Source organism: Oncorhynchus kisutch, linkage group LG12 (assembly GCF_002021735.2).
Source record: "Oncorhynchus kisutch isolate 150728-3 linkage group LG12, Okis_V2, whole genome shotgun sequence".
NCBI classification, from domain to species: domain Eukaryota; kingdom Metazoa; phylum Chordata; class Actinopteri; order Salmoniformes; family Salmonidae; genus Oncorhynchus; species Oncorhynchus kisutch.
Window position 1 is genome coordinate 19724983 of NC_034185.2, and position 25935 is coordinate 19750917.

The 25935-nt window shown below is 41.7% G+C and overlaps 1 protein-coding gene across 1 annotated transcript in view; it reads right to left on the minus strand.

Annotated features, from left to right (window-relative positions):
* The window catches only part of LOC109900664 (5'-nucleotidase domain-containing protein 1-like), a 71259-nt gene that overhangs the window by 26579 nt on the left and 18745 nt on the right, over positions 1-25935 (minus strand). Inside the window, exon 7 of the mRNA XM_020496394.2 lies at positions 5586-5760. Within this exon, the coding sequence (XP_020351983.1) occupies positions 5586-5760 (175 nt within the window). The remainder of the gene's footprint in view (positions 1-5585; positions 5761-25935) is intronic.

Here is a 25935-nt window from a genome sequence, read left to right on the forward strand (position 1 = left end):
ACCGGGTGGCTGTACTGACTCTGACAACATATCCTGAGTGAACCATGTTTCCGTGAAACAGAGAATGTTACAATCTCTGATGTCTCTCTGGAAGGCAACTCATGCCCTAACTTCATCCACCTTGTTATCTAGAGATTGGACATTGGTGGGTAATATGCTCGGAAGTGGTGGATGGTGTGCTAGCCTTCTGAGTATGACCAGTAGGTCGCTCCGTCTGCCTCTCCTGCGGTGACCAGGTTGTTTTGGGTCGGCCTCTGGGATAAGATCCCATGTCCAGGGTGGAGGTCCGAACAAAGAATCCACATTGGGAAAGACGTATTCCTGGTTGTAATGTTGGTAAGTTGACATCGCTTTTATATCCAATAGTTCTTCCCTTCTGTATGTAATAACACAAGATTTTCTGGGATAACAATGTAAGAAATAATACTTAAAAACAAATAACTGCATAGTTTCCAAAGGACCTGAAGCGAGGCGACCATCTCTGTCGGTGCCATTACTCCTCTTGACAGTTTAAAACTTTCTGAGATGTAACCATTATTTACTATTTTACACCTTATACATAACTTTAACCCATTTTATAAGAGATTCTCCAAAATGGAAATATTCTAGACATTTATATGTAAACTCCAGTTGTACTTTATCAAAAGCCTTTTCAAAGTCAGCCATGAAAACCAGGCCTGGTTTCCACGATATTTCATAGTATTCTATTGTTTCCAGTACTTGTCTTATATTAATTGCCAATGTATCGTCCATGTAAAAAACCTGTCTGATTAGGATGAATAATATCTGACAATACCTTTTCAATTCTATGTGCCAAGCATTTAGCTAGAAATGTGCATCACAACACTGAAGTGTAAGAGGCCTCCAGTTCTTTTTTTAAATGGACTGGATATTTATATATACACCACTTGGATCCTGTTTCAGTAATAATGAAATCACACCTTGTTGCGCGTCCGATAATCTACTGTTTATAAAGGAGTGTTTAAAACATGCTAATAATGGTCCTCTGAGTATATAAAAAAAAATTGGTACACTTAAAAATTTCCTAGACTTAAAGGCTTTAATTGCATCAAGAAGTTCCTCCTCTGTAATTTGGCCTTCACATGAGTCTTTCTGTAGATGTAAATGTTTCATTATTAATAGGACAAAAATCCATACAATTAGCTTCAGTTAGTGGAGATGGAGGAGACTGAAATTAGAACTTTACTTCCTCTTTCAAAATATTGTCCGGTGAATCATGTGTGACTCCATCAGTTTCAATAAAATGTTTTGGTAGCATTTCTACGTTGAAGACTGAAAAATAATTTTCAACAATGTAGAAGAATATAGTAAAAATAAAGAAAAACCCTTGAATGAGTAGGTGTGTCCAAACTTTTGACATGTACTGTACACAAGTTTTAGAACACCTAATCATTCAAAGGTTTTTCTTTATTTTTTACTATTTTCTACATTGAAGAATAATAGTAAAGACATTAAAACTATGTAATAACACATTTGGAATCATGTAGTAACCACAAAAAGTGTTAAATCAAAATATATTTCATATTTGAGATTCTACAAACAGCCACCCTTTGCCTCGATGACAGCTTTGCACACTCTTGGCATTCTCTCAACCAGCTTAATGAGGTAGTCACCTGGAATGCATTTCAATTAACAGGTGTGCCTTCAAAGTTAATTTGTGGAATTTCTTTCCTCTTTAATGTGTTTGAGCCAATCAGTTGTGTTGTGACAATGTAGGGGGTTATACAGAAGATGGTCTTTTACCAAATAGGGCTAAGTCCATATTATGGCAAGAACAGCTCAAATAAGCAAAGAGAAATTACAACCCATCATTACTTTAAGACATGTAGGTCAGTCAATAAGGAACATTTCAAGAACCTTGAAAGTTTAAGTGCAGTCGCAAAAACCATCAAGTGCTGTGAAGAAACTGGCTCTCATGAGGACTACCACAGGAATAGAAGACCCAGAGTTACCTCTGCTGCAGAGGATAAGTTCATTAGAGTTACCAGCCTCAGAAATTGCATCCGAAATAATGATGTGATCTGTGATTTATTTATGATTTCAAGGCACACTAAACAAGCATGGTTACCGCAGCATTCTGCAGCGATACGCCATCCCATCTGGTTTTGGCTTATTGGGGCTATCATTTGTTTTTCAACAGGAAAATAACCTAACACACCTACAGGCTATGTAAGGGCTATTTTACAAAGGAGAGTGATGGAGTGCTGCATCAGATGACCTGGCCTCCACAATCCCCTGACCTCAACCAAATTGAGATGGTTTGGGATGAGTCGGGTGGGGAGTGAAGGAAAAGCAGCCGACAAGTGCTCAGCATATGTGGGAACTCCTTCAAGACTGTTGGAAAAGCATTCCAGGTGATGCTGGTTGAGAGAATGCCAAGTGTGTGCAAAGCTGTCATCAAGGCAAAGGGTGGCTATTTGAAGAATCTCAAATATATTTAGATTTGATTAACACTTTTTTGGTTACTACATGTTTCCATGTGTGTTATTTCATAGTTTTGATGTCTTCACTATTATTCTACAATGTGGAAAATCGTAAAAAAAATAAAGAAAAACCCTTGAATGAGTAGGTGTCCAAACTTTTGACTGGTACCGTGTACACACACACTATGAAATATAGCTCTCTTTCACTGCTCCTTAATTTGGGAAGAAATTCATTTGTTCTACTATTGTCTTTCTCTTTGAGTCAACTACTCACCACATGTTATGCACTGCAGTGCTTTCAGTACTAGATTCATTCTCTGATCCTTTGATTGGGTGGACAGCATGTTAGTTAATGCCGCAAGAGCACTGATGGGTTGGAGGACGTCCTCCGGAAGTTGTCATAATTACTATGTAAGTCTATGGAGGGGGGTAAGAACCATGAGCCTCCTAGGTTTTATATTGAAGTCAATGTCCCCAGTGGATGACACAAGCTAGCTGTCCTTTGGCTACACCACTGTGCTACCCTACAGTGCTGCTGGGGCTACTGTAGACCTTCATTGCAAAACAGTATGTTTTAATCATTTGGTAAAGTGAATATATTTAGCTTTATCTAAAAAGGATAACTTTTTAAATGTTTCAATATTAAACATTTTCTGAAATTCACTGAGGATGGTCCTCCCTATCCGCCTCTGAGGAGCCTCCACTGGTGAAAATCCACATTCTATAGACTTAGGAGCTAGTCAAATATATTCCTGACATAACATTATAGATACATCCAATTCTAGCCAGCAAAAAGTATTACAGGGAGGTCTAAAAATACCAGTTGGAGCAAACATATACTCACCGTCCAGTTTATTGGGTACACCCTTCTAGTACTGGGTCAGACCACCCTTTGCCTCCAGCCAAAAAAAACTGTCAGAATTCTTCGGGGCATGGATTTTACAAGGTGTCGGAAACCTTTGTTGCTCAATTGGTATCAAGGGATCTAACGTGTGACAGGAAAACATTCCCCACACCAGTACACCACCGCCACTAGCCTGTACCATTGACACCAGGCAGGATGAGGCTATGGACTGCTAACACCAAATCCTGACTCTGCCATCAGCATGATGGAACAGCATTTGTCGGGCACAGCAGCGTTTTTCCGCTCCTCAATTGTCCAGTGTTGGTGATTGTGTGCCCAATGGAGCGGCTTCTTCAATTTAGTGTATGGGGTGTTGGAACTAATAAACTGGCTGGTGAGTGTATAAATTAAGCTGTAATGTAGACTGTTGGGGTTTCATCTTGCTGTGTCCAACGGCAGGAGAGGCCAGGAGACACCTAGCTACACTTGGCACGTAGGGGCCTGTCTGGCATCCCTGGTCTTGTTGTGCGACTTCTGACAGCTCTCTGTCCCTGGTCCACAGCCTACACGCCTCTATGGTGTTCCTGAGAGAAGCATGGGCTTTAAAAAGAGGTGACATTATTTCTTCCCAACAGAAACCAAAGTCATATCACGAGGGGGCATTCTTCACTGGGGAGTGTCTATGCATTAGAGAGTTGTTGAAATGCATATTGTTTATAGACTCCAGACTGGAACTAATCTGAGTTTCTTGTGGAGCCAAATGTTGTCTCACACAGGAGGTTCACATGCAGGCCAACCCGTACAGCAGAACAAAGCAAAGCTTATCCCTGAGCCACCACACGGCAAGACACAGCCTGCACCATTTCCTGGCTTCAGTTATCGGTGGGGAAAGCCTGGGCCACAGAGGTCCCTGAAGACCTAGCAGGAATCCAGAACAAACGGTTCACTTTCAGCCCCTCTCCCCTAAGTCTGACTGTCCATCATAACGGCCAGCTACACTAGCAGAGTGGGACAGAAGAATAGATTCTGGATGTGTGATTGGTTACTTACCAGATGAGCATCAAACGTTACTGTAGCTAGGCTATGGCATTGGTTGGATTAAAACTCACGACCAAGTTCTCCACTGTGAAGTAATACTGGTGATGTGTGATTGTTTAGATCATGTGCAGAGACACTTCACGAAGGCATTCTATTAAACACACTTTGCCACCAGCAAGACCAGCCACAGCACCAGTCTGCAAGACTTCCCCTTGCTGCCTGACCGAACGTGTAAAAGGTTTTAGGCTAGAATAATAACCCTAGACCACATAGTGTACACTGGGGGGGGGGGGGGGTACTGACACAGTCCAGTCCCCTGTTCTAGGTCAGTCCACAGCTGCAGCTGGCTAGTAATAATGGGTCTATGGAGAGTCTGCTAGCACAAACAGCACCACTACATAATGGTCAGGCTCAGCCATAGTAAGTTTCACTCTAGTCTTCTGTTATATTTCTGCTGGGCTGAGTGGGAATGAGAGTTGACAGTGCACAGTGTTGAGAGGGGGTGATGTGCTTGGAGGGCACTTTGGTGTTGAATGCTGAGCTATAGTCAAAAGAAAAGCATTCTCACGTAGGTGTTTCTCTAGTCCAGGTGGGAGAGGGCAGTGTGGAGTGCAATAGACATTGCCTCATCTGTGGATCTGTTTGGTCGGTATGCGAATTGGAGTGGGTCCAGGGTGTCTGGGATGACGGCATTGATGTGAGCCATGACCAGCCTTTCAAGCATTTCATGGCTACATATGTGAGTGCTATGGGGCGGTAATCATTTAGACAGGTTACCTTGGCATTCTTGGGCACAGGGACGATGGTGGTCTGCTTGAAACATGTAGGTATTACAGACTGGGTCAGGGAGAGGTTGAAAATATCAGTGAAGACACTTGCTAGCTGGTCAGCGGATGCTCTGGTGACTGAAGGAATGAGGTGTAATGGAATGAGTGAGCTGTACGCAATGTGGGTTGGGAGAGATTAGCCAGCAGGGCAGGGCTATTCAACTCTGGTCCTGGAAAGCCGAAAAGACTTCTGGTTTGTGTTTATACATGGTAGTTAATTGCACTCACCTGGTATCCCAGGTCTAAAACCGTCCCTTATTTGAAGGAGAGGAAGACAACCAGAAGTGTTAAACCCTCCTGGACTGGAGTTAAATAGCCCTGCATTAGGGGCTCATCTTAAAACCATTAAATAAATATAGCCCGACTGGTTCTGCTCTCCCATCTCACATACGGGGGCTAAACCCATATGGTTAGTGCCTGGCCCCTACTCACCCCAGGATTTGGTCACAGATGAGCCTGCAGTAGTCGCTGTGGGAGCTGGTGATGAGCAGGAGGACCTTCCCTGCACTCTTCATGCTCCTCAGCCAGGTCTTGACAGACTCAGAGCAGGGCTGCAGGTAACGACCAGGGTCCCTCTTCACACTGGGAAAGTACCACCCAGCATCCTCTGAGGGGCAGACAAACAAAACACTTAGAGACCCATAACTTGCATAGTAGCTAATACTTGAGATGTAGAATACAGATGTAGGATCTTCATTTGATCATGCTGTTGCACAGCAGGAAATGCAAACGTGTAGCCTATTCAAGGTTTAAAAAAGGTTACCACTTTAAAATGTCAGACTTGATTTGCCCTAACTAAAAATGTATCAACCCCTGGAAAAATGTCCATTAATTATAGTCCACAGAATAACTAACATTTCCTGTTGCTACAGGATTATTTTCCTCCTGTGAGAAAATGATCCTAGCTACACCTGTAGATACACAAAAGTATGTCAACACCCCATCAAATCTGTGGATTAGGCTATTTTAGCCCCAGCAGTTGCTGACAGGTGTATAAAATCAAGCACACAGCCACGTAATCTCGATAGACAAACATTGGCAGTAGAATGGCCTTAAAGAAGAGCTCAGTGACTTTCAAAGTGGCACAGTCATAGGAAGACACCTTTCCAACAAGTCAGTTCTTCAAATTTATGCCCTCCTAGGAGGTCTCCCGGTCAACTGTAAATACTTTTATCGTGAAGTGTAAGGGTCTAGGAGCAACAAAGTGCTAGGCCACACAAGCTCAAAGAACGGGACCGCCGAGCGCTGAAGCGTGTAAAAATCATCTGTCCTCGGTTGCAACACTCACTACCGAGCTCCAAACTGCCTCTGGAAGCAACGTCAGCACAAGAATTGTTCGTTGGGAGCTTCATGAAATAGGTTTCCATGGCCGAGCAGCCGCACACAAGCCTAAGATCTCTATGTGCAATGCCAAGCGTCGGCTGGAGTGGTGTAATTTTAAATGTAACCTTTATTTAACTAGGTAAAGCTAGTTAAACTAGGTAGAGCTTGAACAAACTCCATATTAAATGGCCATGATTTTGGAATGTTCGACGAGCAGTTGTCCACATACTTCTGGTCATGTAGTGTACTTTATTTTCCATTTGCAAAACAAATATGTCTACAGCCCAACTCAACCCCCCCCCCAAATACAAATATATACACACACACACACACACACACACACACACACACACACACACACACACACACAGGGTAATTATCCCTGGATGGAGAAGAAAACAATTTCATTACAAGAATTCCATGATGACCACACTCCTCTCTCTTTCCAAAAAGCTGTTCCTGTCAAAGAAGTAAAGCCTTGTCCTATACACGAAGAGTTGTAATGGATTTGAGAGACAATCATGGGACACAGAACATCTATTTTCTCATTAACGTGTGGGTAAGTCAGTAAGCTAAGCCAAGGATGATCTTCTGGTCGTTCTATTTTCCATGTACAGTTGGAGTATTACAAATGTCATGTGGCAGACAGCCCTAACCAAGTGGATGAATTCTATTCAATACGGCTGTGTGCCATCCTGGCAGGCCAGGTCAGAAGACAGGGAAAACTCTCCTTCTAAACCAGTGGACTGTCTGTTTGAAGTTAGAAGGCTCTCAACCAGTATATGGTTTTCATTAAAGGATAATGAGCCCCAGACACACTCAAACGGCACCCTATTCCCTATAAAGTGCACCTTTTTAATACCAGAACCCTTTGGGCCTTAGTCAAAAGTAGTGTACTACAAAAGGAATAGGGTGGCATTTGGGATGCATTCTCAGTCTGGCCAGGATGATGAGATGGTGCCCTGTGACACTGACTGGACTGAAGGACAAGACTGACTTATGTAGAATTAACCACAGAATGGACAGCTCACTCCCTGAGCTATATCACAGGAAACAGCAGGAGGTTAGGCGGATGTATGGGTCACGTCCCACCCCCACTCAGACAGCAGTATGGGCAGTCAGTTCTTCAAAGACCCATAGGCTGCTCCAAGGCACCTCCAGCCAGGCTAAATTTGGTACAATGCTCTGATCTCTGTTATAAAAACAGGCAGTCAAAACATCCCACTTAACCTGCTGTACTGAAAACAGCCTGCTAAAATGCAGCACCAAAAGCAATCTGAATACATTATAATGGGAGGGGGTCATTTGAAGTGGCAACACATGCATTTCTACTAATTGTTGTTTTCTTTTTAAGAGGAACCCAGGGAAAATATTGCATTGTACCATACCCTCACTGGAATGCAATTGATATGCTTGTCATATACACAAGGCCAAATTTAAAATGAACATTAACACATTTGCAAGCTTATTAAAACAGGACTTAGAGTTGTATTTGCACCGGAGCAAAAGAACGTGACCAAAATGTGAAAAAAGAAGCAGCGCCACTTCTGACGAGTAAGAGAAAAGAAGGCATAGGGAAACATCCCGGGTGCAGATGAGTGGAGTGTATTCATCAGGCCAATGCAGGCCAGGTGTTTATCCTGGCACAGAGAAAGGGGAGGAGAAGATCTCAGGGAGGGAGCATCACAGTACACACACTACAGACAGCAGGGAGAGGAGAGGATCTCTCAGGGAGGGAGCATCACAGTGCACACACTACAGACAGCAGGGAGAGGAGAGGAGCTCTCAGGGAGGGAGCATCACAGTGCACACACTACAGACAGCAGGGAGAGGAGAGGACACTCACCCTTCTATTCTACTTTTCCACTCCCTCTCTCAAGGCAACAGCCCAGAGTCCTTACCTCAACAAAGGTAATAAGCTACAGACACCAGAAGTTGCATGGGGAAATGATAAATAGCTAGCTAGCTGCATAGCATGGGAGTAGGGTGAAGTCGCCCCTAGACATTTCCCCCACTAATGGTTGAGGTTAGGATTGGGGGAGGGGAAGCTGATCCTAGATCTGTCCCTAGGCAGTTCACAAGCTCCAGACACCAGCGGCCCATGTGCAAATGATAAATAGCTATATAACGTTCCGTGTATGCAATGGGAATGTCTTCTGTAGCTAGAAAAGGGCTAAACACAAACATTGACTCACATCTACGTAGCCTACTATGTAGGAGTTGCAAGTGCTTCCATATGCAACATGTATATAAGGGTGACATGCTAAAGGACATCCGTTACAGCTCCAACATTCTGTAAAGAAAATTACCCTTTTTTCAACCGCCACTCTCTTAAGGACCCTCTACTTTCACAAACTAAACAGGACTTTCTAGAGGCTGTAAAAGGTTTGAGCATACTGCCATCATGTGGTACAAAAGCAACATTGCATTTACCAAGAACAAGACCAACCCTATAAATGCACCTCAGCAGAAGAGGGGGGAGACTGATACCAGATTAGAATCTCTTGAATGTTTCAGCAATGAGAAGCCATGCATTGGAAATAAAATGATCTATTTAGTAAAGCCAAAGTCATTTTTGTCATTTTAATTTGAAATACAGATTTGTACCGGAAGCTTTATTCATCATGTTACCCATCATGCTAACATTCTTAAACAGATTGAACGGGATCTTAACCACCTACAAATTCATAACATATTATAAGAATTGGAATTCGGGACCAGTTTTGGATCATAAGCGCAACTTTCAAAACTAGCATCACTTTAACAGCAGAGGTCAGCATTGGAAGACGAACTCATTCAGAAAAGCACCCATCAGTCTCACAACCAACTCTGCAGTGTGACATGATGTGTCCTAATGAAAGCTTACATAACCTAAACATTAGGCAAAAACTGATTAACTCGGTTTCTCTTTTTGAAATATCAGTAGTTTTAGGAAATAAACAAACATCTGGCTGTGATCTCCAGCCCTGCAGTCTCCTCCACCGTTTTTCTCACACTTAATTTTATCTCCAGATAAACAGAACAGCCTGGCCAGAGTGGCTGCCTGGCCTGCCTGACAACCTATGGGTGGACCGAGGGCCAAGGACCCTGTTGTCCCTCTGGATGTCACCCTGCTACAGTAAGACACCCAGGGTACATCCTAAATGAGACCATATGACCTATGTAGTGCACTACTTTTCACCAGGGCCCATAGGGCTCTCAGTGTTTCCCCTACATTAATAATGGCCACTTAACCCAACACCACTAATAGAAGAATATGGGAGGGCACGTATGTCATGAAAGGAAGATGTGTATTTCACAAATAAAGCAGACTGCATGGAAAATTCAACTAGCGAAAAAAATCTAACCAAAGACAATGTTCCTGAGTGGCCAAGTTACAGTTTTTGAAGTAAATGCTTGAAAATCTATGGAAAGTAGAGGTCGACCGATTAATCTGAAACAAGTTTTCATAACAATCAGAAATCGGTACTTTTGGACACCGATTTGACCATTTTTTTTTTTACACCTTTATTTATCCTTTATATAACTAGGCAAGTTAGTTAAGAACACATTCTTATTTTCAATGATGGCCTAGGAACGGTGGGTTAACTGACTTGTTCAGGGGCAGAATGACAGATTTGTACCTTGTCAGCTCGGGGATTCAATCTTGCAACCTTACAGTTAACTAGTCCAAAGCTCTAACCACCTGATTACATTGCACTCCACGAGGAGACTGCCTGTTACACGAATGCAGTAGAAGCCAAGGTAAGTTGCTAGCTAGCATTAAACTTATAAAAAAACAATCAATCATAATCACTAGTTCACTACACATGGTTGATGATATTACTAGTTTATCTAGCGTGTCCTGCTAGTTTATCTAGCGTTTCTGTTGATTATATATATAATCAATGCGGTGCGTATTCGCGAAAATTTGCTCCAATGTGTACCTAACCATAAACATCAATGCCCATCTTAAAACCAATACACAAGTATATATTTTTAAACCTGCATATTTAGTTAATATTGCCTGCTAACATGACTTGTTGCGAACTCTGTGAAGACTATTTTTTCCTAACCAAAGACAGCCAACTTCACCAAATGGGGGATGATTTAACAAAAGCACATTTGCGAAAAAAGCACAATTGTTGCACGACTGGACCTAACCATAAACATCAATGCCTTTCATAAAATCAATACACAGAAGTGTATATTTTTAAACCTGCATGTTTTGCTAAAAGAAATCCAGGTTAGCAGGCAATATTAACCAGGTGAAATTGTATCACTTCTCTTGCGTTCATTGCACGCAGAGTCAGTGTACATGCAACAGTTTGGGCCGCCTAATTTGCCAGAATTTTACGTAATTATGACATAACATTGAAGGTTGTGCAACCGATGTGAAATGGCTAGCTAGTTAGTGGGGTGTGCGCTAATAGCGTTTCAAATGTCACTCGCTCTGAGACTTGGAGTGGTTGTTCCCCTTGCTCTGCAAGGGCCACGGCTTTTGTGGAGCGGTGGGTAACGCTGCTTCGAGGGTGGCTGTTGTCGATGTGTTCCTGGTTCGCGTCCAGGTAGGGACGAGGAGAGGGACGGAAGCCATACTGTTACACTGGCAATACTAAAGTGCCTATAAGAACATCCAATAGTCAAAGGTATATGAAATACAAATCGTATAGAGAGAAATTGTCCTATAATTCCTATAACTACAACCTAAAACTTCTTACCTGGGAATATTGAAGACTCCCGTTTAACGCTCTTTTAATTTTTGGATTAAAAAACGTTCCCGTTTTAAACAAGATATTTTGTCACAAAAAGATGCTTGACTATGCATATAATTGACAGCTTTGGAAAGAAAACACTCTGACGTTTCCAAAACTGCAAAGATATTATCTGTGAGTGCCAGAGAACTGATGCTACAGGCGAAACCAAGATGAAATTTCAAACAGGAAATGCCCCAGATTCTGAAGGCGCTCTGTTCCAATGTCTCCTTATATGGCTGTGAATGCGCCAGGAATGAGCCTACACTTTCTGTCGTTTCCCCAAGGTGTCTGCAGCATTGTGACGTATTTGTAGGCATATCATTGGAAGATTGACCATAAGAGACTACATTTACCAGGTGCCCGCTTGGTGTCCTCCGTCGAAATGATTGCGTAATCTCCAGCTGCGTGCAATTTTCCATTTGGTTCAGAGGAGAAACCAAACTGCCACGAATGATTTATCATCGAATAGATATGTGAAAAACACCTTGAGGATTGATTCTAAACAACGTTTGCCATGTTTCTGTCGATATTGTGGAGTTAATTTTGAAAAAAGTTTGGCGTTGTAATGATTGAATTTTCAGGGTTTTTTCTTCGCCATGTGATGAACAGAACGGAGCGATTTCTCCTACACAAATAATCTTTTTGGAAAAACTTTTGCTATCTAACTGAGAGTCTCCTCATTGAAAACATCCAAAGTTCTTCAAAAGGTAAATTATTTTATTTGAATGCTTTTCTTGTTTTTGTGAAAATGTTGCCTGCTGAATGCTAGGCTTAATGCTATGCTAGCTATCAATACTCTTACACAAATGCTTGTGGTTGAAAAGCATATTTTGAAAATCTGAAATGAAAGTGTTGTTAACAAAAGGCTAAGCTTGTGAGCCAATATATTTATTTCATTTGCGATTTTCATGAATAGTTAACGTTGCGTTATGGTAATGAGCTTGAGGCTATAATTACGCTCCCGGATACGGGATTGCTCGACGCTAGAGGTTAAAAGGAACCACCAGCTTTCATATGTTCTCATGTTCTGAGCAAGGAACTTAAACGTTAGCTTTTTTACATGGCACATATTGCACTTTTACTTTCATTGTTTTTTGCATTATTTAAACCAAATTGAACATTTCATTTTATTGATGATTATATTAAGTTAACACTTATTTTAAGTCAGTATTGTTATAATTGTCATTATTACAATTTTTTTATATATATTTTAAATTAGCCGATTAATCTGTATCTGCTTTTTTTGGTCCCCCAATAATCGGTATCGGCATTGAAAAATCATAAAATCGGTCCACCTCTAATGGAAAGACCTGAAAATGGTTCTTGCAATTTTTTATATTTTTTTATATTTTACCTTTATTTAACCAGGTAGGCAAGTTGAGAACAAGTTCTCATTTACAATTGCGACCTGGCCAAGATAAAGCAAAGCAGTTCGACAGATACAACAACACAGTTACACATGGAGTAAAACAAACATACAGTGAATAATACAGTATAAACAAGTCTATATACAATGTGAGCAAATGAGGTGAGAAGGGAGGTAAAGGCAAAAAAGGCCATGGTGGCAAAGTAAATACAATATAGCAAGTAAAACACTGGAATGGTAGTTTTGCAATGGAAGAAAGTGCAAAGTAGAAATAAAAATAATGGGGTGCAAAGGAGCAAAATAAATAAATAAATAAAAAATTAAATACAGTTGGGAAAGAGGTAGTTGTTTGGGCTAAATTATAGGTGGGCTATGTACAGGTGCAGTAATCTGTGAAATGCTCTGACAGCTGGTGCTTAAAGCTAGTGAGGGAGATAAGTGTGTCCAGTTTCAGAGATTTTTGTAGTTCATTCCAGTCATTGGCAGCAGAGAACTGAAAGGAGAGGCAGCCAAAGGAAGAATTGGTTTTGGGGGTGACCAGAGAGATATACCTGCTGGAGTGCGTGCTACAGGTGGGTGTTGCTATGGTGACCAGCGAGCTGAGATAAGGGGGGACTTTACCTAGCAGGGTCTGGTAGATGACCTGGAGTCAGTGGGTTTGGCAACGAGTATGAAGTGAGGGCAGGTCGCAATGGTGGGTAGTATATGGGGCTTTGGTGACAAAACGGATGGCACTGTGATAGACTGCATCCAATTTATTGAGTAGGGTATTGGAGGCTATTTTGTAAATGACATCGCCGAAGTCGAGGATCGATAGGATGATCAGTGTTACGAGGGTATGTTTGGCAGCATGAGTGAAGGATGCTTTGTTGCGAAATAGGAAGCCAATTCTAGATTTAACTTTGGATTGGAGATGTTTGATGTGAGTCTGGAAGGAGAGTTTATGTGTATGTAAACTTCTGACTTCAACTGTAGACACATGGCTTGGTTGGCTTGGCCATTCGCTAAGACAAAAGGACAGTCAAGGCATGGTTTCAACTCCTCTTTGGGCCCTCTCACCCACCACCCCAATGATTCCTGTACAAGGGTGTATGTGCATCCACTATCAAGAAGAGCATGGCATCGAATGACCTAAACAGTAACAGCAGCATGATTGGATTGGAGAGTGCAGTCCCTTCATTGGCAGGCTGAAAGATGCCAATGTTCCCTGGAGGCTTCCTTCCTCCAAAAGGAGGGAAAGAGGGAGGTTTGGAGTTCTTCTGCTGCTCACTGTCTTATTGACTTGGGACCAGTATGTATTGGAGGCCTGCAAGTCCCTTTCTATGAGAGTTCCCACTCTGACCAGCTCATCCGCTGAATGTAACCATTCCCTTAAGATGGCATGCCAGCCTTGGGTTGCAATTTCACTGCCTTCTATATACACTGAGGGTACAAATCATTATGGACACCTGATCTTTCCATGACATAGACTTACCAGGTGAACAGGTGAAAGCTATGATCCGTCATTGATGTCACTTGTTAAATCCACTTCAAAATCAGTGCAGATGAAGGGAAGGAGACAGGCTAAAAAAGTATTTTTAAGCCTTAATACATTTTAGGCATGGATTATGTATGTGTGCAATTCAGAGGGTGAATGGGCAAGACAAAAAATGTAAGTGCCTTCGAACAGGGTATGGTAGTAGATGCCAGGTGTCAAGAACTGATGCTGTGTTTTTCATGCTCAACAGTTTCCTGTGTGTATCAAGAATGGTCCACCACCCAAAGAACATCCAGCCAACAACTGTGGGAAGCATTGGAGTTAACAAGGGCCAGCATTCCTGTGGAACGCTTTCGACACCCTGTAGAGTCCATGCCCTGACGAATTGAGGCTGTTCTGGGGGCAAACGGGGTGGGGGTTGCAACTAAATATTAAGAAGGTGTTCTTAAAATGTTTTGTACAGTCATTCTATATACCACTATCCCTGGCAGGCTGGAAATCCTTCTCTCAAAACCCGTTGTAGTTCTGCACTAAAATCTCTGGTAACCACCAATTCAATCTCCTGAGATTTCCTTTCCATCTGTGGGTTTCAAATGAATTATCCTTGCAATAAATGGCAAGAAGCCAACCTTACTAAAGCAAACAGTTTGGGTCACTTTGTACTTGCCTACTCCTCACAGGGATCCTCTCAGGCTCCCTCACTGTCCACCATCCTCTACTTTCCTCACCTTATGACCCTTCCTGCCCTGCTCTCACCCTGGAAACTTCAACCTGTATCACTCTCATAGGACATTTCTTATCCACAGCAACAATGCCAACCTCCACAATTAAAACACTCCACCGAAACTACACACATTTCCCATGCCCTCCTGCACACTTTTCACACCTTGGAATCTCCCTCCTACCTATTGCTGCAACATGACCAAACTAATTGGCACCTGAAACACCATAATGGGTTCGGAACAAAAGCGTTCACAGGATAATTAACTAGCATGACTATTCTGTAAACACGCAGCACCAAAACTCAAAAGAACAGACAGGGTCTCCTCAGTCTCGCACTCAACACCGGGTCTGCATCGCATCAAACGGCATGCATCACAGACACCGGGGATCCCCAACTTCAGTTGATCCACCTTAACTCAACCCTACCCCAGTTATCACTCTTTCAGTGGCGCTCTGCTCCAGAGAGCAAAGTCGCTTTCGCCCTGAGTCTCAAAACGCGCAGAGCCCTCTCCCTCTGAGCAGCAAACACACACAAAAATCAAAACAAGTCCCCCTCTGGATACTTTGATCGAATTGACTGAACCCAACCTGATACCACAAGGCATGGATCCACTTTCTCCATGAATCGTACTCACACTGGGCCAGTGTCATCGAGCATTTTCCTGATCATTGGGATGAAGCTTGGAAAGCCTTCATATCATCTGACAACACAGGTTCTTCCTCCTCACTTTAATCAGGATAAAAAGTTCACTATCTGTCGACTATTCAAGGCCTTCACGGCTGTAAAGTGCATTTTTCTCTCCTGTATTTGACCCCAACAAGAAAGTACTCAGCTGTTATTTTGCAGTCGGTTCAGGTTTGCACCTCGCGCCCTTCTTTCTGCCTTGCTTCTTCTCACAATCCGCAATTTTCCTTGCACGGTCCTCAGACATGATGACTCAATATTGAGCCACCCGGTGCTGCCATGCTCCCTCAAGGTTCATCAGCCATTCCCTTCTAAAAACCACATCGGCCCCCTAAATCCTGACACCCCACTTCCTATATCACCATAAACCTGGAAGTGACAATGGTTGTCTAGGGATTGACCAGGGGCGGAGCCCACAGCCTATACACATATCAAGAAACTATGGAACCGTGTGAGTTACACATGTAGCAGCAGTGGTGCACAGAAAATAGGACACTTTGGACCATCTGTGTGTGTGTGTGGGGGGGGGGCATACATATGTGTGTCTGTATGTGTGCGTGTGTACGTGGCTTTAAAGTGAATATGTGGGGGGCTACTACAGCTCCTACATGTTGGCACAGTAACAGGAGGGGGCAGGGAGCACTGCCCAGCAGCTGTGGTGAGGCGGGCACCACGTCCGACAGGACAACTCTCGCCTCACATCAAAGAGTGTCGACAGGATGCACAAATCAACAGAATGAAAATTAGGGCAGAGCACAGCACAAGTTCACAAACAGCTGCATCATAAGTGAAGGGAAAGGAGCTTGAGTCAAACATTTTCCTTATCATCTACAGAATCACCAGGGAGGGAAGTTATAGGTTATGGAAATGAAAATAAACTGTGCATTTATGTAGTCCTAATTGAAGTTGATAGATAACAACTAAATGGCCAAGTATAAATAAATTATATGGAGCGCATCTATTTAGAGGAAAGCTATAATCTAGGAAAACATGTTGTTTTCTTTTCTCTGAAGATACAAAACAGTGTAACCTTACATAGCATGGGGATATTTTTGCCTGCACCTGCGTGAACCCTGGGAAAATATTTGCACAGCCACCAGTGGCCGAGCATGGGCCATTTTTAGACGAATGACCACAAATTGCTGCATCGGATCACCTATGATGCATTTTTCGATCTTTTTGAGGTCAGCGAAAAGACAAGGGGCGTCTTAGTTTGTGACCCACGGTAACAATAGTGGCATGGTTCAACAAAGCCAAAGTCACAGACTCTTATGTTATCTGTTTGTCCTACTGAATGGACACAAACATTTGTAAGATGGTTCAACACATATTTGCGCCTTCAGGATTGGGTGCAGTCTGTCATCAGCAGAGAGTATTCTTTAGTGTCTGGGTTAAGAAAGATGCTGCGAAACAGTCCTTTACATGTGATTAAGACCACCAAGAGGGAAAACTGAAGACCTTGGGCTGATGTCTGCCACCTATTACCACTGGCATCATGATGGCTACAGAGATAAAATCCCCAGCGAACAGTCTCGCTGGGGATGAAAAACTATTTTCAAAAGGACACTCACCAGCTCACCAAGTCTCTCCTGATGATATATTGACATGTTTCAAAAAAAGAAAGAGACAAAGACAGTGATACAAAGAACAATGGATGGCAATTCAGATGAATGGGATGGTGGTTTTGGGACACCAATGTGCAGTTAACTCTGGGGACACTGACGCCAGTTACATAGTCACTCTCCCCTAAAAGGAAAAGTGTGGACATTGAAATCTGTCATTATATAAAACCAAAGTTATATTTAGCATGGACATCTTAGGAAAATAAAAGTTGGGTGGAAATGTATTTCAGGATCTGATCTTCAGTCAAGTGAAGCCTCATCTTAAATTCCCCATCATCAGGGAGAAGTCTCCATCATTGTGTCATTACATAGCCCAATATTGCAAAAGATAACCCTAATTCTCTAATATTAGGCTAGAGTGGGAATACAGGGGGAAAGGAGAAAAAACAGAGACAGAAAGTGAAAAATCCCAGCAAGCAGCAAGTCTAGCTCAGTTCTGTTTTAACGATAGGGGATGATTACACTTATGGAGATGAATGATCCCCTCCAGTCTAAAGGTACAATCTCCATAAACAATGCATTCAGATCTGCCGCTGGGCACGTTATAGCCCCAAAACAGACAGTTATTTATAGCTACAGTAGTGCTAGACACTAGAAGTGAGATTTATGAGATTCATCTTCATTTCATCATCTGATTTATGGCAACATCAAGGTGCTACAGTAAAGTACAACACAACAGTGGAAGGGTTGGTAACATTCACATGGAATACTTCTGAATGATGCTTCAATGGGTTAAGATACACCTGAAGATGTGAGATTCAACATTAGGTTACATATTTTCAATAGACAGTTTGAAAACTGTGCTCTAGTGTGTTGTATTCTAATGGAAAACTGACCATTGTACGCATACATGTAGACCTAGAGGGCAACCAACTCACATGTCATTCAAATCTAAGCATAGTTCTGAACACACCCACATTTGCCACTACTGGGAAAGGTCTATTCAAATCTCATAATGAAGCCAAGAACCCCAACCACAGTTCGAGACACAAAACTCTGCAGTGAAAATATTAACACGTTAAACACTAACTCATTTCTGCCATCAATCTTTCATCCCACTCCAAATTTCACAAATATTACACATCAGTAAAGCATACTTCATTATCAGTTTTAATGTGGTTCAGAGACGCGATATCTGCTCATAAACTACAGGGAGACTATTGTTTTTCTAATTAAGGAATATTATAAAATGTTGACCAAAACAAGTCAAATCTAATATGATATATGCCATTTAGCAGATGCTTTAATCCAAAGCAACTCTATATTAGTGTGGTAAAATACATATAGTTTATGCCAAAAGGCTATCTCATTCTATGAGTGGGGGTCACTAGTTGAATAGCGTGTTTGACTATCTGGTGTTTTCTGTGGCTGACATACCTCACTTTGACATTTCACACTTGGGTCAAACATTTTGGGTAGCCTTCCACAAGCTTCCCACAATAAGTTGTGTGAATTTTGGCCCATTCCTCCTGACAGAGCTGGTGTTAATGAGTCAGGTTTGTAGGCCTCCTTGCTCGCAAACGCATTTTCAGTTCTGCCCACAAATTTTCTAATAGATTAAGGTCAGGGCTTTGTGATGGCCACTCCAATACCTTGACTTTGTTGTCCTTAAGCCATTTTGCCACAACTTTTCTTGCAAGTATGCTTGGGGTCATTGTCCATTTGGAAGACCCATTTGCGACCAAGCTTTAACTTCCTGACTGATGTCTTGAGATGTTGCTTCAATATATCCACATAATTTCCCCACCTCATGATGCTATCTATGTTGTGAAGTGCACCAGTCCCTCCTGCAGCAAAGCACCCCCAAAGCATGATGCTGCCACCCCCGTGCTTCACGGTTGGGATGGTGTTCCTCCCCTTTTTCCTCCAAACAGAACAATGGTCATTATGGCCAAACAGTTCCATTTTTGTTTCATCAGACCAGAGGACATTTCTCCAAAAAGTATGATCTTTGTCCCCATCTACAGTTGCAAACCATAGATTGGCTTTATTAGGAGACAGAATGAGTCTCCTTCCTGAGCAGAATGATGGCTGCGAGGTCCCATGGTGTTTATACTTGTGTACTATTGTTTGTACAGATGAACATGGTATCTTCAGGAGTTTGGAAATTGCTCCCAAGGATGAATCAGATTTGTGGAGATCAATTTTTTTTCCTGGGGTCTCTGCTGATTTCTTTTGATTTCCCCATGATGTCAAGCAAAGAGGCACCATTTCTTATTACATTTTGAATTATACTCAACAAAAAAATGCAATCATATTTGATTATTTAATTTAGAACCTGTGAAACTGTTCAATTAAGCATGTAACAAAATATAAAATGTGAATGTATAAAATCTAAAAAGGAAAATAGAGAACACTACAACTATAGTTGCAAACAAAATAAATATACAGTGGGGCAAAAGTATTTAGTCAGCCACAAAGTTCCTTGTGAAGACTTACAGAAAATTCTACAATGTGATTTTCTGGATTTTTTTCTCCTAATTTTGTCTGTCATAGTTGAAGTGTACCTATGATGAAAATTACAGGCCTCTCTCATATTTTTAAGTGGGAGAACTGACTAAATACTTTTTTGCCCCACTGTAGGTCTAAAATATATACATATTTTGGGGGGCTTGCCTGTTTTGCATGCTGTTTTGGCATTAACTTCTTTGGGAACCCCCCTTCTCAATTTCCACCTAAAGACATACCCTAATCTAACTGCCTGTAGCTCAGGCCCAGAAGCAAGGATATGCATATTCTTGGTATCATTTGAAAGGAAACACTCTGAATTTTGTGGAAATGTGAATTGAATGTAGGATAATATAGCACAATAGATCTGGTAGAAGAAAATACAAGGAAATAAACATACGTTTTCTGATTTTTATTGATGCTGCATCATCTTTCAAATGACCAAGAACAGCCAAACATACAGATAGGATGCTGGGGATGATTTTAATGATTTTAAGGAAGAACATAAGATGGCAACAATAGCTGAGTTTTAGACAGATAACTTCAAAAATGAGCGAGCTACATGACATTGAGCATGAAGTCACCCAGGTGTCTCATACAAATGTAACCAAATGTTCCTTTCACGCCCTGGCCTTAGTCATCTTTGTTGCCGGAGCCCGCCTGGGATTCGATGGAGCAGTGCGAGGAAGGTTACAGGAGAATGGAGTTGGAGAAATGAGCACGGCAGCGCGGTAGGAAGCCCGAGAGTCAGCAACCTAAAATTTCTTGGGGGGGGGCACACGGGAAGTATTGCGAAGCCAGGTAGGAGATCTGCGCCAACTTCCTGTGTTTACCGGAGAGCGAGAGAGACCGGGCAGGCACCATGTTATGCTGTGGAGCGCACGGTGTCTCCAGTGCGGGTGCATCGCCCGGTGCGGTACATTCCAGCTCCTCGGATCGGCCGGGCTAGAGTGGGCATCGAGCCAGGTAAGGTTGGGCAGGCTCGGTGTTCAAGAGCTCCAGTGCACCTGCACGGTCCGGTCTATCCAGAGCCGCCAGTCAGCCAGGATCTTCCAGAGCCGCCAGTCTCAATCAGAGGTAGGTGTTTATTGTTGTCTCTGATTGGGAACCATATTTAGGCAGCCATATTCTTTGAGTATTTTGTGGGTGATTGTTTCCTGTCTTTGTGTTTACTGCACCAGATAGGGCTCTTTCGGTTTTCACGTTTATTGTTTTGTAGTTTGTTCATGTTTGAGTTTTCTTATTAAAGAACCATGAACTATAACCACGCTGCGTTTTGGTCCGCCTCTCCTTCCCAGGAAGAAAACCGTGACAGTACCAAAGTGGCTGAATTGGTACAGTGATACATTTTGAAGGAAAGAACTATATACAAAATACATAAATGCTATTCTAACACACACCAAAAAGATATATAAAATAATAATAATAATAATAATAACAACAACGGTAACTATTTACTCTCTCGCTTTCTCTATCAATTTCCTCTATAATTTGGGTTAAATCTGTATACCTAGACTTTGTATTAGCTTTTCCTGATTTATTCTCCATAATTTAAATATATAAACTTGCTGAAAATGCTATTGACTATGTACTGCTATGCGTAACACTTGTGGCTCCGTCAAGTAGGATTTGCAATGGCGAATTAACCTCTTTTACACCAGAATTTACGACAAAGGCTGGTCTTCGAACGTATAACCATTACATATTGCCGTTGACCTCAGCTCATTGGCTATCTTCCAAGCTAGATTTTAAGATGATCGGTGGTCATTGGGCCAAAGTACAGTCAATCAACGATAGACCGGTCCTACCATTGGTGCGCAATGAGGTCATTGATTGGTGTCTTCAAATCGGTTTGTTTCGGTCAATACGTCCCGGGAAAAGAACCATCACGTATGGTTGTGTTAGTAACAACCAGAGGATTGCAATGAAACCAACCATGACTGGATAAACGTTTGTTTAGTGTGTGTAATTATCACGAACACTTCGTCCAAAGTTGAATGAGACGGAAATCAGACGAGACTCTGTCTGTTCCTTCCTAACCCTCGTTTGCAGCGGCTGTTGCTAACTCAATGGCTAGGAGGTATCACTTCTGTTGTGAATAAGAGTTCAAAGTTCATACCATTCGCAACCAAAGCTCACGCTGATGTTGGCTTCGTTCTGTAGTTATTATCTGAACCATTCTGACATCGGACCGTCGTCCTCGGAACAGGAGGTTACATTGTCGTCAAGGGATTATATAGGAAGGGAGAGGAGGGTGTGTTTGACATTTTTTATAGCCCATGTCCCTTCACAGGGGCAGGCCACTGATTGAGCAGAGCCCTACCTTATGAAAACCCAAATCTCACATTTTAGAAGCTAAAATCACATTTCATGCCATCACGAATATTTTCATATTCAAACATTTAAATTGAACAACAATTCCATGTGAATCCAATAACTCTGATGTGTAGACTTTCCACTGTAGAGTTTGTCATCTTATCATTGATGAGAATGTCTCAGATGACAACTGAACGGACATCATATTCATTAAGTACCACCGCATATGTTCCATTGGTCGGATTACCAGAATATAGTTCATTTCCCCCCACCTTCTGATGTTCCCAGAATCTCTATGTTAACCAAGGGTTTTGCAAATGTAACATCAGTAGGGTAGAGAGAGGAAAAAGGGGGAAAGAGGTATTTATGACTGTCATAAACCTATCCCCCCCCCTCTTGTACACTGCTGCTACTCGCTGTTTGTTTGTTACCTATGCATAGTCACTTCGCCCCCACCTACATGTACAGATTACCTCAACTAGCCTGTACCCCTGCACACTGACTCGGTACCAGTGCCCCCTGTATATAGCCTCGTTATTGTTATTCTTTGTGTTAATTTATATTATTACTTTTTATTTTAGCCAACTTGGTAAATATGTTCTTCTTATTGAACTGCACTGTTGGTTAAGGGCTTGTAAGTAAGCATTTCACGGTAAGTCTACACTTGTTGTACTCGGCGCATGTGGCAAATAAAGTTTGATTTGATTTGACAATGACATTCTAGATGATTCTGTGCTTCCAACTTTGTGGCAACAGTTTGGGGAAGGCCCTTTCCTGTTTCAGCATGACAACACAAAGCAAGCTCCATACAGAAATGGTTTGTCGAGATCGGTGTGGAAGAACTTGACTGGCCTTAACAGAGCCCTAACTTCAACCCCATTGAACACCTTGAACAGCCAGGCCTAATCGCCCGACCTCACTAATGCTTGTAGCTGAATGGAAGCAAGTCCCCATAGCAATGTTCAAACATCTAGTGGAAAGCCTTCCCTGAAGAGTGGTCATGTAGTGTACAGTATGTCCACCTTAATCTATAATGACTTTCTGGTATATTTGGTTTTGTACAGTAGGTACTTCTACTGTTATCGTTAACAGAGCAAATTAAATGTAACCACACATTTATCTCCTTTAAATGTTGATATTGACTTGTCAACTAAACAATTCAATATTACTTGTAATACAGTAAATAGCCTACAGTTAAGGCTATCTTACAAACTAATGTAACATTCAACCTTAAAATGAGAAACACATCCATGGCCACATTGAGGTTAATGTAACTAGAAAGTTCTTATCACATAATCATATAAAGCATGCATGTTCAAGATATCATGCATAGGTCGTTGCCGGTCTGTGGAGATCTTCACAATTGCTCTAATAATCTCCTGAGAATCTCGAACGGCATTGATCACTTGCACCATGTACTTTTAATGTAAGTTCAACTGCAATCCAGGTCATTTAGTTCTGCTATTAGATGAAGCACAGTGATAACACAATCTGTCGTATAAATCAACAAAATGTCTGACATTGTATTCCCATTTAAACTTTGCTGTACTATTAAATGGTTGAAAGCGCAGTGATAAACATTTGGGTGACAACTAAACCAAAAATCAGATATCGTTTCTCCATTGGAATTTGGTTATGCTTTTAAAACAGTTGAAAGCATAGTGATAACACATTCGAAATGTAACTAACTTTTGTCTGTCTTTTTGAGTGGGTGAATATACTGTAGATTGTAATCTCATTGATGTTTCAACCAACTATTACCTAATTATCTACATTGAAATGACCTAGTGTGCCCAGTGAGTTGTCGTATCTCACTAATCTAGCACAGAACAAAGATCAGACAAAACGAGGGCACCATTTAGAGTGTCAGACGTAACAGTGGACATTCCCACCCTTCGAAGAGTTATGCCTTACCAGAAATTGTATGGAAACAGACGTACATTTCTTATGCTACACAGGCACCATACTAGCACCCTACCCTACTATAAACTGAACCATACAATAGATACACGTTTTCAAGAACCAAAACAAGTTTGAACAATATGGAGTTCTATTGTTAATTGATCAAATAAGAAACTGTATCTCGTGAAAATGTTGACACTCAAATAGAGATATCCTCTCCTCAGAGACAAGCTAAGGTAAATTGTGCCCTTCCTGTATGTGAACCCTAAAAACAGCCCAGCCACATTTCAAATGCAACTTACGTCACCAGTGCAACCTTATAACTGAACTTCTGCCATGCCATTGAAACAAACCAGGAGTTATGGATACAAAACTGAAAAGCAGTCAGGACACAATGACTGCTATAAATAAAGACCAAAGCCTGAGATCTTCTACTATAATGCCTCAATGATTCACTTCTTACATGTTTCTGCAAATTCGTTTGGCCAACTCATTTCACAGTGGTTGTGGGTACACTGTAAATGTAAACAGACAGCCAAATTGCCTTTCCTGCCCAGTTTTCGACTAGCTGTCGTATCATTTATGACAAAGTTAGTGTGCGACGACATGGATAACATCATGGTACCAAGTTAAACATGTAGCATTACAAAGCTGCAAAAACATGGATACAGTTGCTATGTCAACACACAAGCTGCATGTACATGTCAACACACAAGCTGCATGTACATGGATAGAGTTGCTATGTCAACACACAAGCTGCATGTACATGGATAGAGTTGCTATGTCAACACACAAGCTGCATGTACATGGATACAGTTGCTAAGTCAACACACAAGCTGCATGTACATGGATAGAGTTGCTATGTCAACACACAAGCTGCATGTACATGGATAGAGTTTCTATGTCAACACACAAGCTGCATGTACATGGATAGAGTTGCTATGTCAACACACACGCTGCATGTACATGGATAGAGTTGCTATGTCAACACACAAGCTGCATGTACATGGATAGAGTTGCTATGTCAACACACAAGCTGCATGTACATGGATAGAGTTTCTATGTCAACACACAAGCTGCATGTACATGGATAGAGTTGCTATGTCAACACACACGCTGCATGTACATGGATAGAGTTGCTATGTCAACACACAAGCTGTATGTACATGGATACAGTTGCTATGTCAACACACAAGCTGCATGTACATGGATACAGTTGCTATGTCAACACACAAGCTGCATGTACATGGATACATGTACATGTAGACCACAGAAGATTTTTAAAAAGTTCTGCTCATTTAAATTTCACAATACATCAAAGTCTAATTTTACAGGAGTACAGTACACCAGTTTGGTGACTGTCTTGAACAAAAGCAGTATAGACAAGATCCATTGAAAAAATGTTGCAGAGAGTCCCAATGGATAGAGAAGGATGACCACCAAGCTGTTCAAAAAATACACTTAAATGACAGTGATAGTGATGACTTGGAGCCAAGCAGATGGCTTTAGATAAGCTGGGCTGAGAAAAATAAAACCTTCTGTAGCAAGTGTCCTTCCAATCAGTTGGGACTTTTTTTAGACAAATGTTGGTTACTCAGAAAATAAATACCATTTCAGGCAGGAGATAATGGTTGGTAAACCACGTAGCTCACTTATCATGGCTGCGGTGTACTGTAATTCGATTGATTTTGAAGGCATATGCCAAGTCTACGCTATAAACTTGATTTTCTCTACCCTGCAGGCCAGAGCAGTTAGAATCTTGACAGATTGCACCTTTGTGCCATGGCTCCATGTATTTGTAAGACTATTTGTGAATTATAACAGTTTGGTTGAATAAAGTATTTTAAAGAAGATATAAAAGGATTTAGATATTTTTGAGCAACTGCTATGGTGTTTATTCACTTTGAAAGGCACTAATAAGCAATGAAAACATTTGAAGTGGTTGGTTTGATGAGAGAAGTTTGACATTCAAATACTACATTCGCATTAACTGACAAAGTACTTCTTATTTAGAGCTGCAGGATTTCCCGGGCAACAAAGCACATTTCAGTGTTGTCATCTATGTGTTTACTGGCACAATTAAGCATGAATTTTCTCCTGTGTGCTCCTCCCGGTCCCTCAGCAAAACTCAGGCAAAGTGCAGTACATATGCTTTTGTCCCAAATGTGCAGTAAAATATAGGTA